The sequence below is a fragment of the Rhinolophus sinicus genome, linkage group LG06 (assembly GCF_036562045.2).
Source record: "Rhinolophus sinicus isolate RSC01 linkage group LG06, ASM3656204v1, whole genome shotgun sequence".
In the NCBI taxonomy this organism is placed as follows: Eukaryota; Metazoa; Chordata; class Mammalia; order Chiroptera; family Rhinolophidae; genus Rhinolophus; species Rhinolophus sinicus.
The window spans coordinates 159,267,017-159,283,782 of NC_133756.1; the positions used below are offsets into that span (position 1 = coordinate 159,267,017).

Here is a 16,766-nt window from a genome sequence, read left to right on the forward strand (position 1 = left end):
ACGGCTTAGTCCTGCCTGCTGCCCTTCATGTAAATAGGACCACGCAGTGTGCTCTTCTCTGGCCTTTCTACTCGACACTGTGTGTGGGAACCATCCTTGCTGTAGCTGTGGTTGGTGTGTTTCACAGCTCTATAGTATTTGGTTGTATATAACACCATAGTTCTCTACTCTCTTGTTGAAGGTCTGTCTCTGCTTTGTGGGAGGGCTGCTGGGGGAAGAGCAGAGATGTTAGAATTAATCCCACAGACCAAGGTGCAAATCCTGCCCTGGCAGTTGTAAACTCAGTCGGGATACTTAACCTCTGCTATATTTCTCTCCTCCTCTCTGATGGGAGTTCTTCGAGAAGCCACGTCACAGGGGTTGTGAGGAAAGCTCTGAAACAGAGCACTTATGTCCTGCTCCACAAACTTCTCCTCCTTTTCCTCCAGCCACTGGGGAAGGAGATGACTGTGCGGTTCCCTAGGGAGTAACCCAGAGAACCACAGAGAGGCTCATCCCTTTTCAAAGTATCTCTCGGCCTCTTGCTGGCTGTGCTCTAATCTGGGCATTTGTTATTACTTTGTCCATAGGGCAAAGGCCTGACAAAGCCCAGTAGGGCAGCAGCGAGGTCCCTGCCCCTTCCCCCAGGGGCAGGCAGCTGAGGCCTGGGGCCACCCAGCCCTGTGACCCTAGGCTGTGCCCCTTGGGATGGGGGTGGGGGGTGGGATTTAGAAGTATGTGTCCTGGGCTGTTTGCCAGAGTCCAGGGTAGGGTAAGGGCAGGGAGCCAGGTAGCTGGGGGTAGGGCTGGGCTGAGACTGCTAAACATTAGCAATACCCACAAGTGGGGGGAAAAATGAAGAGCCCTGTGTAGCTAGCCTGGGGACCCATCCCTCTAGAGGAAGCTCGGGCATAGCCCACCCTCTGGAGCACTCTGTGTCCATTGCCACCTTTCTGTGAGCCTCTCTCCCTGCCTCCGTGGGGCTGAGGCTTCTCCTTTAAAGCTCCTGTTATCCCAGTCTCTTGCTACCCAGCCTCACCTCCACCCCCTGTGGCAGCCTTTGATGCTATTGACCACAATATCAAAACTGGAACTTCTGGAAACTCTCCCTCTCCACAGCAGCTTGTGTGATGGTTAAAAGCATGGGGCCTGGAGCAGACAGGCCTGCCCTGGAATCCTGCCCAGGCAGCCTTGTAGCTGCATGACCTTGAAAAGGTCGCCCACTTCTCCAGGCTATTTCCTCATTTGTAAAAAATTTGAAATAATAGCATCTCACTCGTGACACTGTAGTGAGAATGGAATGAGATTGTACAGGTAAGACCTGGTTCAGTGGCTGGCCCCTCACCCCTTTCCTGTTTGCCTTATACCTACTGTTCAGTCTCCTCCAATTCATAGACATCCGAGTGTCTGATGTGTACCAGGCCCTTTGGACACAGGGGTGAACCAGACACAGACAGTCTAGGGACAGACACTGACCCTGTGGGTAGTGCTGTCACAGGGGCTGCTGGGTGCAGAGGCAGCACAGGGTCTAGGGTGGCCAGTGAAGGCTAACTGACACAGCGCCATCCCTATCACATTACGGCACTTTCACTAGCTTCTCGTTAAGTGCTTTTCTATTGTCCATCTCTCCCCTCTGTTATGTCAGAGCTGTGATAAGGGAGGCCCTTGTTCACTAGGGGTCCAGAACAGTTCCTGGAATACAGTAGGGGCTAGTAAATATTTGTTGAATAAAGTAAGCTGTATCAGTCAGTGGAGGCCTGTAACTAGGAGTTGGAGTGGTGAAAAAGGAAGGCTAAGTACGAGTTGAAAGTGTTCTAGGTGGAACACAAGATACAAAGAAGCAAAAGGCTTGGGGCGGGGCAGGGTGGGGAGGGAGCGAACCAATGAGCAAGGAGGAAGGTAGGGACTATTTAGAGATGAGGCTGGAGAGTGACATTCAGAAATTGGGACTTGGTCTAGTAAGCATTGGGAATCACTGCAAGTTAAGTAGCTGTATGACTTGGTTAGATTTACGTTTAAAAAAAAAGGAATGGAGGGAGGAAGGGAGAAAGGTCGGCTGTCACTGCGTGGAGACTGGAATTAAAGAGGGTAATAGTAAATGAGAGAGTTCAATTACGAAGTCAGTGTCAGGCGTTTCCTTCAGAAATAACGGAGGGTTGGCGAAGAGGGGGGATTTGTGAAGAGAGATTTGAGTACTGTATGAATGGAGGGAGGACTCAAGAGTGCCGCCCAGGTTTCTGAGTTATGTGATAGGGTGGCCACAGATGTCACTCACGAAGACAGGCCTCTTTGGAGGCGGGGCATAACTGAAAGACACGCCCTTCCATGCCCCGCCCATCGCCGGTAGGATGGCGTCGATTGGCTGTTTCGAGAAGCGCGCCAAAAACTAACAAGGGTGGGAGGGAGGTGTATTCTTGCGTCATCTCCGGGAGGTTGCCGGGCAGCCCTTTCCCCGCCTCCCTAGCTCCGGAACTTCCGGCCGGGGCCGCCATTTTGACTTCCCGACCTTGGGCTCCTGCTGGCGGTTGTGTGCAGTTCACTCAGTGCTGTCATGTCTGTGCTGACGCCGATGCTGCTGAGGGGCCTGACTGGCCCGGCCCGGCGGGTCATGGTGCCGCGTTCCCAGCTCCATTCCAAGCCGCCGCGGGAGCAGCTCGGAACCATGGTGAGGAGCGGGCCGGACCGTGGGTTCCGCGGCAGGTTCGGGGCCGGCCGGGTCTGGCGCGCTGGACGTCGGAGGCCTTGAGAGGGCTCTGCACCTCGCCCCCCGCGGCGTAGCGGGGCGTGAAAGTGCTGGTTTGGGCGTGTTGGAGGGCGCTAACGAGGGGACAGTGCTCGGGCGACAGTCGTCCAGTCAGCCCCAGGATCTCGGGTAATACCGTCAGTCCCAGTCCTGTCGCTTATTTGCTGTGCAGCCTCGAGCAAGCTTTTTAACCTCTCTCTGTCCCCGTTTACTCATCGGTTCATTGGGAGCACCTGACGACTGTTAGCTACCTCTGTTAATTGTTAGGGGAGGGGAGGCAAGAGGACCCCAACAGGTCTTTGTAGTTCCCCGAAATGTGGGCGGGTTTAACCCTTACTGATAACTTGCACCTCCTGGGCACTTCCCGTGCGTTGCCTCAGTGGCGGAACACGGCCTTGAATGCAAAGTCTTCAGGATCCATGTTAGCGGACCGGGAGTTAAAGCAGAGCCGGGAGATGGCTGCGATTGTGGAAATAATAGTGGTAATGTTTGCAGCTGGCAGCTGCTGAATGCTGCTGTGTGCAAAGCACTATGCTAAGAGTGCTGTGCTGGTCTCATTCAGACCTTGAGAAGAAAGGGCCATCATTTCTACCTCGTGGCTGAGGAAACTGAAATTTAGGAGCAGTGTATTGACTTGTCAAAAGTTACACCGTCAGTGGCAAAGAAGGAATTTGAATTCAGGTGTGACTCCAAGTTTTGCTGATCTTACCTGCTATGGGGACTGTGGAAATGGATATAAAAAGTCATTTATCCCTAGCTCCAAAGGTTGAGGAGCAATTCTGAAAAGGCAATGGGAAGGGAGGGGGTTTTTAAGACAAGAAAGGGAAGGCTTTTTTTAGAGTTATCAGTCTGCTTGCAAGGTTCCTGGGTCCCCACAGACCAGCTTTAAACAGGTTTAAATCCTTGTTCCTGTCACTTCACTTTGTCAGCTGATGGTGGCTTTCTTCCTGGATCCTCACCCAGCCTGGCCCCCGCCTCCATATCTGACACTTTACCTCAAGGCCCAGTGTAGGCTTTGGGTCTGCTATAGCCCTCTTCTGGAGGCTGAATCTTGACTCCTTAAGGGGGGCTTTCGGCTGCCTGAGAAGGGTGCTGGGACTCCAGAAAGCCTGGGGGATTCCTTACTGGGGGGCCTTCTTTCTTGTGCTCTGTGTAGGATATCGCCATTGGGCTCACCTCCTGCTTCCTGTGTATCCTTGTGCCGTCGGGCTGGGTCCTGTCTCACCTGGAGAGCTACAAGAAGCGGGAGTGAAGGGGGCTGTCCTCTCCCTCACCCTGGGACCTGACCAGCCCCAGCCTGTCCTGATCATGTTTGCTGCATTCCTGGCCAGCCTCCCCGACCATGGCCTTCAGTTACAGTGAGCTCTTCTGCAATCATGACCTCCTGATTTCTCCATTGTGACCTCCTGGGACCACATAAATCATTTATAAAGCCCTGTTCGGTAGGGCCCCTTGGTAACAATAAAGTCTATTTAAACATTGCTTCAGAAACGCCTCCTGGCTTTGACCTGGGCTCCTGCCTCCGTACTTGAGCTCAAGATGGTGTTGGGTGGGGGTGTGGAGAAGAGGTGGGTGTCCCTGCTGGCCGATTGCCCTGTGGTAGGTCCTGTGTGCTCAGCCGTTCTCCTTGCTGCCTGGGAGTGGTGACTCCTTTGTGTGCTTTCGTGTGTTAAAATGTTTTCTGGCTTCTTGGGAAAAGTACACGTGTTGTGATTGGGCAGACTTTCCTGCTCATCCCCTCCAGCACTCTTGGTTGTGCCAAGCTCAAGGCTGTGCGAGTGTGTCTGTGTCTCCTGCTGGGGCCCAGCTCTGCTGCTGGAAGCCCTTCTCTATGGGGCCAGCCTTCCCTGTCCTCAGTTGGTGGGCTCCACCATTTCTCCTAGTTGAAGGGTGGGGCACTTTACAGTGTCCTGCTTTTTTATGTCAACTCCAGGGTCCCTTTTAGCAGTATAACTATAAATGCTTATGGACCGACTGGCTTCCTCGTTCTCCTTGCATCCTTCCCTGTCCCCTCTCCTGGGCTTGGGGAATTTGCTGCTGCTCCATGCTTAGGGCCCTTCCTCAGTGATTGTTCCTGGGGGGTGGGAGCGGGGCCTCCTTAGCTGGGATGATGCGTGTGAAACGCTCCACACAGCTGGAATCCTGACTGCCAGTGTCTGAAAGGAACGTTCCAACCCGCTGGCCCCAGCCCTAGAGGACACCTCAGCCAGCTCTCCTTTTCATTCTTTTCTGTGGTGACGTGGGTGACTTGTGAACAGACACAGGTTCAGTGTCCCCTTGGGGGAGGCTTCCAGGACTCCTGGGGCCCACATGGTAGACAAAGCTGTCAGGAGAGCTGAGGGGCTCTGGGACGTGGTTGACTTTAGGCCCTGGGTGACAGAACACACTCCCCAGCCCCTCTTCTGCAGGGCTCTTGTTTCCTGATTTACATAGAAGCTGAAAGTAGACCCTGCTCTCCCTCGCTTTGTCTAGTCCTTCCTGGCCTTTTTGTGTGGTGTCCAGTGATGCCTGTGGTGCTCAGTGCCTGGATACTATGGCAAGTTCACTTCTGCCCAGGGCTGCTGCCCTGAGGGCTGGGGAAGTCGGCTGCCTGCCACCTGAAAGGCTTGTTTCCTTACACACAGCCAGCCTTTGTGTCTGGGCCTGAGGAACAGTCTAGAATGCTGGGAAGTGTGTACAGGTTGGGCTACTAGCCAGGGGAGGGGTAGGGCCCATGTTGGATCTGAAGGACTGACCTGAGCCAAGCTGCGGTGCCGAGATCCACCTGTCACCTGCAGGTACCTCAACAGTTCCCCTGTCTCTGGGGGAAGGGGCCTCATAGCTATCTCCTCCCGAACAGTGGGGTCACTCCTGTTCCCTGCCTCACTCTGGGAGGCTTTGCTGTGGACACTAGCCGAACAGAGCGCTCTAAGCTGCTTGGTCCTCGGCTGGCTCAGGTTGCTGTGGGCACAGGTTAGGCCACGGGGCTGACCCCTAGCAAGAAAGTGATACCGGAGAGGAGCTGTTTCTCTGGTAACTCCACTGCTTTGCTGAGGATTTTGATTGGGTAGCCCTCATTTTTGTGCCCCTGGAATGCAGAGACAGTGGCCCCCTGTCCCAGGAGGACTGTTCCAGCCCTAAAGCTGTGCGTCTCAAGCCACCCCTTGCGTGATGGGAAGCCAGCGGCCACAGGCAGGGCCTTGAGAACCCTGAGCTGAGAAAGCCTCTCCAAGCCCAGAGCTCCTCCAGCACTTGCTCTCCCACAACCTGCTGGGCCTGGAAGCACTTGTGGACATGGGCAGGGTACATACACTTGGGGTGGATGGCAGAGTTTAGGGTGCAAGTGACCTGTCATGCTTGAACCCCATCACCCTTTGGTTCTCAGTGTGGCCACTAGGCCTGAAACCTGGTCACCTTTTCAGTGTCCCTCTCATCCCCAACCAATCAGGGGCCCTGAGGCCATTCCCTATAGAGAAGATAAGGTGCTCTGTACTCCCGACAGCATTTCTGTGTCTGTCTGAGGGTGTCTGTTGGAACCTGAGTCTGGAGGGGTGGGTGTCTGCCCGGCTGTGCACACTGGGTTGGGAGAGGCTGCAGTCATGGCAGATGCTGTAATGTCAAAAACAGGACTGGGTGACAGAGGCCTGGGTTTGAGGCCTGGCCATTTACTGTATGACCTTGGGCAAGTCATTTAACCTCTGTGAGCCTCAGTTTTCATGATTATAAAATGGTGTCAGAATAATGTTCCCCTGAAGATGTCCATGCTTTAATCCCTGGAACTTGTGAATAAGTCACCTTACCTGGCAAAGGGGATTTTATAGATGTGATTAAAGTTAAGCATGTTGAAATGGGAGATTATCCGGTGGGCCCCATGTACGCAGGAGTTCTTACGGTGGATGGAAGAAGACAGATCATGCACATCTCAGCGATGCCACCTGAGAAGGACTCCACCCGCCTGGACTGGCTTTGTAGATGGAGAGAGTGGGCTAGGAGCCAAGGAATGCAGTGGCTTCTAGAAGCTGGGAAAAGACAGACAGCCCTGTTTACAGCCAGCAAGAACATGGGGACCTCAGTCTCCCAGCTGCCAACCTGCGTAATAAAGAAGCAGATTCTCCCTGAGAGCCTCTGGAAAGGAACACATCCGCACATACCTTGATTTTAGTCCCGTGGAAGCCATACCAGACCTCTGACCTCTGACCTGCGAAATTACACATTTGTGTTGTTTGAAAGCCACTAGATTTGTGGTGATTTGTTTATGGCCGCAATAACAGGAAGAATACGTCATTGTCTTGGTGCTGCAAGGCTCCCCCAGGAGGGGCTGGATCCTGAACAGACTTGAGGTGTTTTGGAATGTAGGGTATTTGCAGGACAGTGTGAGAAGTGTGGTGGCGTGAGTCTGTGGAGAGGCCTGTCCCTTTGACGCCTCTGCTTGCTTTTTGCCTTAGGTGGCCTGCACCCTGGCTGCAAGTAGCCACCCAGCCAGCAGCCTGGAAGTACAGCCCTTGCTCAGCTCATCAGTCTGCTCTCTGCACCATCAGGATTTTGGAGCCAGTGGCCCATGGACCATCGTGGGTTCCTGCAGTGGCAGCTCCAGAGCTCCATTTGGGGCTCAGCATGCACCCACTCTTCCCATGTGGGCAGCTGCCCATCCCAGGCCAGCCTTGGGAAGGATCGCTGAGCCCTCATTTTCGGCCCACTTTCGAGGCTTTCTCTTGGCCACGGACCTCCCTCCTCATGAAGACTGTGGCTGTCCCAGGGCCCAGGCCGTGTCCTTTTTGCTTGACCCTCTCCCCTGAGAGGTAGAAGAGGTTGGGTGGGCCTGGAAGCCATGTGGCCCCCTAGGGCCTGTGTGCCCTTTTGTAAAGCCTCTGAAGCAGGGGTTTTGCAGTCCCTGGGTCCTGGTATGGGGTCTCCTCTCCCTCTGCCTGACAGAATCTGATGGACATGGATGTGGGTCAATCCAGACACATTCTGGGCCAGCAGGGCTGTGAGGAAGCATCTGTGGAAAATAAAGTAGGCTGCTGCCTGTCACCTCTGTGACTGTATCCAACAGCAGCCCAGTGACAGTGCTGCCTGTTTCGTGACAGGCCTTGGCACCCAGGGACAGTAGCCAGAGGCTGTTTCTGGGTTGGCAAATTGGGAAGCAGAGAAAAATCTGGAGATACACTGGTGATTCATGACAAATGTGTAGTTGGGTTTTAGATGCTTTAGGATAGAAAATCACCTCCCCCATGGTAAAAGTAACATTTACCATGGAATGAGGGTAAGAGAACTGTTATTAACCACCAAATAAATTGGCCTGGAAAAGAGTGGGGCAAAAGTTGGGCACCCTGGTATGGATTAAGAGCCACAGCTTCCCTCCAGCCATTTCCGGCCCATTCTGCCTGATGAGATGGGGAGGGCTGGGCAGCAGGTAGGAGAGAGGACTCTCATTGCAGGCCCTTGATACAGGGCGCGGGTCTGCTCTTCAAGCCCCGAGCCCTTGGGAGGGAAGTGTTGGCGTTGGCAGCTTGGCTGTGGTCCAGCACTGGACCACAATGGATTCCTCGCTCTCCAGTGCAGCTGTGTTCCCTGTCCTGACCTTTAGTCCCAACTCCAGCTCCCCCTGCACCCTTTCCTCCACCATGGGCTCCCTAGTTTAAGTAGGAGTGGGGGGTAGCGGTGGAGTTAAAGCTATTTTCAAAATTTTGAAAAGCCAAATAGAAATGTTCTTATCATCAAATATCTTAGCTCTTCATTTGGTAATACCAATTCTTTTCCACTGACTGAAGATCTAATTGGCATTTATATTTTTCATTGTTAAAAATCCAAAAAGGAATGAACAGTTGGTAGGCATGGGGTCCAAATAGGGTGGACCCTTTCCTTTCTTGAGTTTGGAAAGAACCCCAAGGCTCAAGGACCCAATAAATAGTAATCTGTAGTTTCTGGAACACAGATTGACACTTGAAGCATTGCTGTGAGGCCACCACCATGGGCTGTGTGTGAGCCCAGGCACCAACTGCACCTGCTCCAGGACCGGACAGAGCTCACGAAAACCTTCGGTCATACTGCACTCCTGTACTAGCACAAACTGGGATCTGACTGGGACGCAGGCACAGCCTCCTCCAGGGCTAAAAGACCACTGCACTGTCATGAAAAAGGCCTTCAATCGTGAAAAGTCAAGAACTAGAGACCCAGGTTGCAACCTCTCTAAATAATAGCATCTTATTTAGAGCAATAATAGCATGCAAGGCCTTGCCACTTTCAAACCTTTTTATTTTTAGATAATTCACAGGCAATTTAAATAGATTACACAGGAAGATCCCGTGTACCCTTCACCCAGTTTCCCCATTGGTAACATCTTGCGTCTTCCAAAACTATAGTAGAGCATATACTAGGATATTCATATAGTCAAGAGACAGAACGTTTCCATCTCCATAAGGATGCATCCTGTTTCCTTGTCACAATCACCACTTCCCTCTGGCCCCAGCCCCTCAACCCCTGGCAACTACTAATCTGTTTTCCACTTTTATCAACTCTCTGCTTTTAAAAAGGTCGTGCTTTTCTTATAACCAGAAGTGCACGGTGTCCAAAGTTAGATCCCGAGACTTTGCCCCGGACCCCGAGAGACGTGTTCTTCCTGCCGGAAGCAGGACACCAAAGCCCGCTCAGGACGGAGGCTCGGGGACGCTGGTGTCCCGGGCTCCGACGTGAGCTTGCGTCCCTGTCTCCTCGCTGCAGTCGCCTGCCGTGAGTTCTGGAGCCCGCCGCAGGAATGTTATCTTCGGTGGTTTTTATTTCACCTTCCTACTTATCTCAATACAATCGGCGTTTCAAACTCCAGAGAAAAGAAAACTGAATTGGCTCCAGGAGGCTCTCAGCACCGGGAGCTCAGGGAGCCCGGGAAGAGGGAGCTAAGCGGGGGGAAGGTGGGCGGGACGGCCGTCTCCCCTCACTCGGCCTGAACCCCTACGCCCGCCCCGGCCACAGGAACTGCGAGCCCCTCGGGTGACAACTTCCGAGGGGGACCCCGTTGCTAAGGGCGTTGCCAAGGAGGGGCCACGAGGAGGGGCTCTCTTCCGGGAGGAGGGCAACGGGTAACCCGGAAGCGGTCCACAGTGCGGCGCTGTTTAAAGATGGCGGCGGAGGAACCTCAGCAGCAGAAGCAGGAGCCGCTGGGCAGCGACTCTGAAGGTACTGACCGAGGGAGGGCCGTCCAGCCTGGGCAAGCAGGGGCGGTGCCGGGCCTCCGGTTCCCGGGGAGCTGGGGGCGGGGCGGCCGGGGGCGAAGCGCACTGACGGCCCCTTCTTCCCCCGCCGCCGCCTCCCCTCCCCCTCACAATGGAAAGAGCCCCCGCCGCGACCCCCGGCCGGGCGGGCGGGGCGGGCCCAAGCCCGCGGCCCTTCCCCCTCGCGCGCTCCCGGGGCGGGGCCTGGGGCGCCCCGCCCCCCGCCTAGCCCCTCGTCCCCGGGCTCCCGGGTCCCGAGCCCTGCCATCCCCGTCCTTGCAGCCATGCCGAGGCCTAGGCCGGAGTTCGGCCGCCCGTGTTCTCCAGAGCAGACTGCGCCCGGGAGGGCGTCGAGTTACTCTGGGCTGCAGAGCACAAAGGACTGGGCGGCCACTGGGGATGCTGCGGGCGGCCGGGGGGGTGTGAGCAGCCGCGGGTGTGCCCTAAAAAGTGCAGCCTGCGTTTCCGGTAGAGCCCCCTCTTCTGGCCTTGTCGCCCCTTTCCGCCTGTCGGGGCATTGTTTTCTTAGACTTCTGAAGAGTTGGGCCTCTCAAAATGGTGCCACCTTCTCCTTTTTCACCCACGAGTTAGGCCCTGGGGACTGAGTAGGTCGTTTGGGTTGGAAGGACGGCCCCGTTGCAGGGCAGTGAAACGGGATCCGGGATGCTCAGGCCCCAAAGGATTGGCCTTAAAAGTCATTCAGCATCCCCCCCATTCTAACAGCACACTTGAGGGGCTGAGCACTGGGAGACCCAGGCCCCCAGAAGGGACTTGTTTAAGATCACGTAAGTTAAGAAAGAGCCAGGACCAGAATTCCTGCCTCCTCACCGGTGGCTGCTCAGAGTGGGGTCCCTGCCCAACTCACGGATGAACCCTTAACAGTATAGCTCTAAGGTACCACCTCCTCCTGACGTTTCAATGAGGGGAGGAACATGCTGGTATTAGCCTCCTTTTAGGAGGACGGAAGTTCTGAGTGAGGTGGCGGAGGAGAGGTATGGTGAAGAGCTCAGCCTGTGGAATTAGACCTGGGCTTGACCACAGGTCTTTCCTAGTTGTGACCTTGGGCAGATTCCTTCGCCAGTCTACATTTGTTCTTATCTGTAAAATGGGCACCATGAAGAATACCCAGGACAGCAGAAGGAGGAAGGGTGTGGTCTAGTAAAGTGGAGGCTTACAGGAAGCTCTCCTCCAGCTCAGGACTCCACCTCATCATACTTTCCCCAGGAGATCCCGCCTGGCCCGGGAGCATTCCCAGACTGCTGGGAGGTGATGTTAGAAAGCCAAGGGGATGGTAGGAGAGCTGCAGGAGCACACCTTGGGGGCAGTCACCTCTCCCCCTCATTTTAAAGATGAGGACGCCAAGGCCTGGGAGGGGAAGGGACTTTGCCAAGATCACACGGTTGGGGTGGAGCAGGGTGTGAGCCGCATGCTTCCAGAATCTACGCCTGCTCTCCTGGCTGCTCTTGTCTTCAGTCTGGCTGCCTGGAGTGGACATAGCCAGGACCCACTGCAAGCCTCGGTCTCTTCCTTCTTGCAGGTGTTAACTGCCTCGCCTATGATGAAGCCATCATGGCTCAGCAGGACCGTATTCAGCAAGAGGTGAGGGGCTGTGGTCATGGCCCTCTTGTGGGGACACATAGGCTGGGCCTGAGGCCTGTTGTTTATTTCCGCTTTGGAAGCGTTCTCCTCCAAGCTGTTCTAGATACTGGATGCCTTTGTGTGTGGGGGGCGTCACTGTGCCACTGGGTGACTGCCCAGCACCCCTGGTTTAGGTGTTCTGGCTGTTAGGTGTGGGACGGCATCCACCTGCCAGAGCATGATGGCCTCCCTCCCCTCTGCAGATTGCCGTCCAGAACCCTCTGGTCTCGGAGCGGCTGGAGCTGTCCGTCCTGTACAAGGAGTATGCTGAGGATGACAACATCTATCAACAGAAGATCAAGGTGGGAGCCTGGCCCAGGGGCCCGGAAGAGGCCTGGGGGCAGGACAGGAGCTTGCCTGCCTCAGACCTGCTCCTTGCTGGGCTGGCCTCCTGGAGGGGAGGGTGTTGGGGAGCCCTCTGGTTGCGGGTTCTTAAGTGTGCAAACTCGGGAATCAAAAGACCTCGGTTCATGCAGCAGCTTTATCCTTGGCAGAACCTTCAGTGTCTCTGAGCTGTGGGGTCCTTAGCTATAGAATCAGGGTGATGAAAGCATGGGCCCGTGGTTGTTGAGGGTGGTGGTGAGGTTGAGAGAGATGAAGGCTGTGGAGGCTGGAGCTGACACCTCGGGGGTGATCATCTCTGCTCAGTGCTCACTTTGGGGCTGAATGGGCTGGGGCTGTGTGGGGCCGGAGGGTAGTGGCAGGGGAGTGTCTCTCAGCCTGCCCCCGGGATCTTTGTGGAGAGGAGGCAGCAGTGGGGAAGGGGGCCTACAGACCTTTGTGCCAGGCCCTGCTGCATTTACAAACAGGTAAGTCCCTTATCCACTCACTTTCTGCTCTGTGAGCTGGCAGATTGAAATGTGACAGTGGATATATGTAAATAGTAGCCATTGGCACAGCCTGGGGTTTAGTAAATGTTACTTCTCCCTTCCCCCCTGAAAGAGCAGAGATGCTTAGAACCTTCCATCTGAAAGGAGGGACCTTTGGGGCTATCCATGTCAGGGGTTAGGCAGGTAACCCAGGTCATTAAAGGTGGTCAGGTGGTGAACAGCGGGCATCAGCCAGTAGCAGGAAGTGGAAGCACCCAGGGCAAGTGGGAGTGTCCATGCCTGTTACCCATTGTTGCCAGATCTGTTTTTCCAAGACAAGCCAGAAATTATTTTGATGTGAAATCTCCAGAGTCCTAACAGTTGACAGCTAGTTCAAATTGAAAATGTTGTGTGGAGCAAACAACACACTTGTAGGCCAGATCAGCTGTGTGTGGCTTGTGGTCTACTCAGACCCTTTGTTCAGGGTGTTTGTGATTTACCCAGGAGGCCTGTGGAGAGATGAAGGCACTGGCTCTGGAGCCTGACAGACCTGGGTTTGAGTCATGGCTTCACCACTTCCAGCTGTGTGATCTCGGGCAACACTGAGCTTCTTGGAGCCTGCGATCGCTCATCTGGGTGGAGAGGTCTCTGCCTTACAGGACGAGTGTGAGGCGTGAAGGAGACGGCAGTGGTCAGGTGTGGAGTTCAGTGCACAGCGCTCAGCCAGGGCTTAGGAAGGTGTGGGTCCTCCTCCCCATGTGCTGGGTTGGCGGAGTGGGGCCTCCATTTCAAGGCCTACCCGTCACACTTAGACCACCCTGCTGAAATCAACGGGGGCCTCTTGGGTTCTTCCCATCGAGTCATTCTGTCTGCGCAGGAGGTCTGACACCCCCACTCTGCTGTGCCTGAGCCCCTTTGCTCCCGGGGAGGAGCCTAAGCCTAGATGGCAGAGCCCAAGCGGAGCTGGGTGACGGTGAGCTCGGCCCCTGTGAGGATTAATGGACATGCCGTCAGCAGAGGGCCTGGCACAGTAAGCGCTCAGAAGGATCCTGGCAGCTATGGTAACCTCAGTGGTTTGGGCTCTGCAGTGGTAGGCGTGTGAGCTATTGATCTAACAGGTAGGAGCACATATTGTGGGCCAGGCGATGACCCCAGGACAAACTCCTGCCCTCATGAGGCTTACAGTTCCTACTGGACAGACAGTGAGCCGGGGTAACTAAAATGTCTGTCAGAGGTGCTGGGGGCTGTGAGGGAAGGGAAGCGGGGCAAGGAGCTAGGGAGTGCGAGGGTTTGCGGTTCTAAGGGGGTCAGCGACGCGCTCCCTGAGAAGGTGGTGTTGGAGTGAGGAACAGACAGGCATGGGAGTGGGGTGTGGCCCCGGGGCCGAGCAGTGCCCCTGAGGTCTGGGCTGGGGTGCAGCGTGGAGGCCAGTGTGACTGGGAGATGGGGAGCTGCGGCCAGAGAAAGGACTTGGAGGGAGATGAGTGTCAGCAGGTCTCTTGGGTTGTTCTGGGTAAGAACAGACTGAACAGAGGCAGGGAGACCCGAGTGGGAGCTTTGTGTTTATATGCTGATGGGTCTCAACCAGTAGCGAGAGGAAAACTGATGACGCAGGAAGAGGCAGAAGACTTCATGGGACAATGTCCTTGAGCCCAGGGGTGGGGACTGGCTCTGGCAGCAGCCTTGGACCCTCAGAGGGTCAGGAGAAAAGGCCGAGGGTGGATGTGTGGGTGGCGGCCGAGGGGTTCTCAGTGAAAATATTTGGAAAGGAAGCAAGGCCATCGGGAAGAAGGGTGGGGTTTAAGGAGAATGGAGAAGGTAAGAAGTAGATGTCGGAGCAGGGGAGGGTGCCCAGGCCAGGCAGCACTAATGGCCCACTCGTGTGGGTGGGTTTGACGGAAGAAATTCCATGGAGTTTGGGGAGGAAACCGGAAAAGATCACACAGAAATGGTACCTATGAGGGAGGTAGCTCTGAGAAGGAGGCTGTTCCCCGCCCTGGGCTGCGGCGTGGAGCCCGTCCCGCACCCCCACCTTGACCAGTTTGCCCTGGCCTCGCGTGGTTTGAGGACTCTTCCCTGGAAAAGCTGCACTGGTCAAGGAGTGACTCACTCGCGCATTTCTATGAGTAGACAGCCCTGCAGGCCCAGGCACTGTGTTGGGTACTGGTGGTAGACACGGCAGTCGGGCTGTGACTGCTGTGCGTCCCCCACGGTTTCCTGAGGCTTTTGAGGCTCTCGACAGTGGGTCACGAAGTGATTCCCATCACCAGAATCAACAGCCAAGGATGGCAGGTGGCTGCTTGGAGCTCATCTCAGTTGCCACTGCTGTGGTGTGGCCTTTGTGGGGGCTCCTTGGCCTGCCTGGTTCTGGCCTGATGTTGACAGCACGGGGTGGGGCGGGGGCTACCTCTCTGCAGGACCTCCACAAAAAGTACTCGTACATCCGCAAGACCAGGCCCGATGGGAACTGCTTCTATCGAGCCTTCGGCTTCTCCCACTTGGAGGCGCTGCTGGAAGACAGCAAGGAGTTGCAGAGGTGAGGAGGGTGGGTGCTTGGCACTGAAGGAGGTGGACCATGGTCCCATGAAGGGCTTGGGCTCCCTCCTCCCCCAGCTGAGGCCAGATGGTAGGCTGGGTTGCTGCTGGGGACTTCCCTTCTGAACTGGGGGTAAGGGCCAGCCTTGTCTGACGCTGGCCTCTGGGCGCCTGCTCTGCTGGCTGAGGAGCCCATGCTGGCCTCCCTTTCTCTCCCACTGCCAGGTTCAAGGCTGTGTCTGCCAAGAGCAAAGAGGACCTGGTGTCCCAGGGCTTTACCGAGTTCACAATTGAGGATTTCCATAACACGGTGAGCCCAGCTGTCCCTGCCACCCACTAGGCCAGGGTGGAGGGTGTGTGGCCTGGCATGGCGGGTGGCCCTGCTCCTCCGTCATCTTGCCCTCTGTCCCCCTGGTGGCAGTTCATGGACCTGATTGAGCAGGTGGAGAAGCAGATCTCAGTAGCCGACCTCCTGGCCTCCTTCAATGACCAGAGCACCTCGGACTACCTGGTGGTCTACCTGCGGCTGCTCACCTCCGGCTACCTGCAGCGGGAGAGCAAGTTCTTCGAGCATTTCATCGAGGGGGGGCGGACTGTCAAGGAGTTCTGCCAGCAGGTACCGCCCCGCCCTACTTCTCAGACTGGGGGTCCTGGCTTTTCTCTCCCGCCCGTGGGGAGCCCCAGGGCTGGGGGAGGAGGTGCTGAGACCCAGGCCCTGACCTGTGCTGCAGGAGGTGGAGCCCATGTGCAAGGAGAGCGACCATATCCACATCATCGCGCTGGCCCAGGCTCTCAGCGTCTCCATCCAGGTGGAGTACATGGACCGCGGCGAGGGCGGCACCACCAACCCGCACGTCTTCCCCGAGGGCTCGGAGCCCAAGGTCTATCTTCTCTACCGGCCTGGACACTACGACATCCTCTACAAATAGGGCTGGCCCCGCCCGCCACTGCCCTGCTGCCTCCCCTCTGCCAGGCGCTAGACATGTACAGAGGTTTTTGTGTGGTTGTAAATGGTCATATTTCACTCCCTCTTCCCTGTCATACAACCTTCCATGTTTTATTAAAAGGGGATGCTGGTGGTAAGCCGCGTGTGCGTGTCCCTGCTCTGCTGCTGCCCGCCTGGCTGCTATGTGTCTGGCTGTCCGCCTTCCCCCCAGGTGGGTTCCTCTCGGCCTTTCTCCTGTCCGACACCCAAGCTCCCTACCAGCAGCAGTTTTGAGGGGCCAGGCCTCTTGGGGCCCATTCCTGGTTATTGGGGTCTGCTTCCTTCACGCCTCCCCCCTTCCCTCCTTAGCTGGCCCAGGGGTTTCCATGGAAATTTGGAAGTTCCTTAGGGATTTGCCCAGGGACCCAGGACCATCAGAGCTTCAAGCTGCTTCCTCATAGGCCCCACTGCCACCCTGCTTTCATGGCCAGGGCCCCAGATCCCAGCTGCCTGCCCTCCTGGCCTTGGAGTCCTGGGTGGAGAGGGCGGCCATGATGGTGTGGCCTGCTCAGGGCAGGTGGAGGAGCTAAGACGTCCAGGTGCATCCCAGGCGGCCCCAGTCTGGTGGGGGAGGGGCAGCTTTCAAGCCTGTGCTTGGTCCAGTCCCCAGGTCCGGGCAGGGCTTGACAGGCCGCCATCCCCCTACCCACCCCAGGACCCCTGCCTGTGCCTGCTTTGCACCCCCTTTGCTTGGGCCGCGGTGTCTGCATTGCTTGCCTTTTTGCTTTCACCTCCTTTCCTCCCCCACCCTAGCACATGTGGGAGCTGGGCCCCCAGGCTGTGAGCTCCTTGGGGGCAGGCCCTTAATAAATGTGAAGTGCTGCTGCCCACCTCTGCCGTCTGGCCCGTGCCTCCCTCACCCGGCTCACTGAGAGCCCTCACCAGCCTCT

General features: G+C 56.1%; 2 protein-coding genes across 2 annotated transcripts; both read left to right on the forward strand.

Annotated features, from left to right (window-relative positions):
• The first annotated feature begins 2,461 nt into the window (after nt 1-2,461).
• On the forward strand, nt 2,462-4,204 carry COX8A (cytochrome c oxidase subunit 8A). The gene is made up of 2 exons (XM_019717840.2): nt 2,462-2,644; nt 3,879-4,204. The coding sequence occupies exons 1-2, from the start codon at nt 2,531-2,533 to the stop codon at nt 3,972-3,974; spliced, it is 210 nt and encodes a 69-aa protein (XP_019573399.1). The 5' UTR covers nt 2,462-2,530; the 3' UTR covers nt 3,975-4,204.
• A 5,517-nt stretch (nt 4,205-9,721) lies between these two features.
• Nucleotides 9,722-16,706, forward strand: OTUB1 (OTU deubiquitinase, ubiquitin aldehyde binding 1). The gene is made up of 7 exons (XM_019717852.2): nt 9,722-9,874; nt 11,447-11,508; nt 11,751-11,849; nt 14,774-14,892; nt 15,117-15,201; nt 15,313-15,507; nt 15,623-16,706. The coding sequence occupies exons 1-7, from the start codon at nt 9,817-9,819 to the stop codon at nt 15,818-15,820; spliced, it is 816 nt and encodes a 271-aa protein (XP_019573411.1). The 5' UTR covers nt 9,722-9,816; the 3' UTR covers nt 15,821-16,706.
• The last annotated feature ends 60 nt before the right edge of the window (nt 16,707-16,766 follow it).

Excerpts from the sequence above, each read along its gene's own strand:
- COX8A (XM_019717840.2), top strand. The coding sequence starts at position 2,531 with ATGTCTGTGCTGACGCCGATGCTGCTGAGGGGCCTGACTGGCCCGGCC. Across the intron at positions 2,645-3,878 it reads GGGAGCAGCTCGGAACCATG|GATATCGCCATTGGGCTCAC; the intron begins GTGAGGAGCGGG and ends TGCTCTGTGTAG.
- OTUB1 (XM_019717852.2), top strand. The coding sequence starts at position 9,817 with ATGGCGGCGGAGGAACCTCAGCAGCAGAAGCAGGAGCCGCTGGGCAGC. Across the intron at positions 11,509-11,750 it reads AGGACCGTATTCAGCAAGAG|ATTGCCGTCCAGAACCCTCT; the intron begins GTGAGGGGCTGT and ends TCCCCTCTGCAG. Across the intron at positions 14,893-15,116 it reads GACAGCAAGGAGTTGCAGAG|GTTCAAGGCTGTGTCTGCCA; the intron begins GTGAGGAGGGTG and ends TCCCACTGCCAG.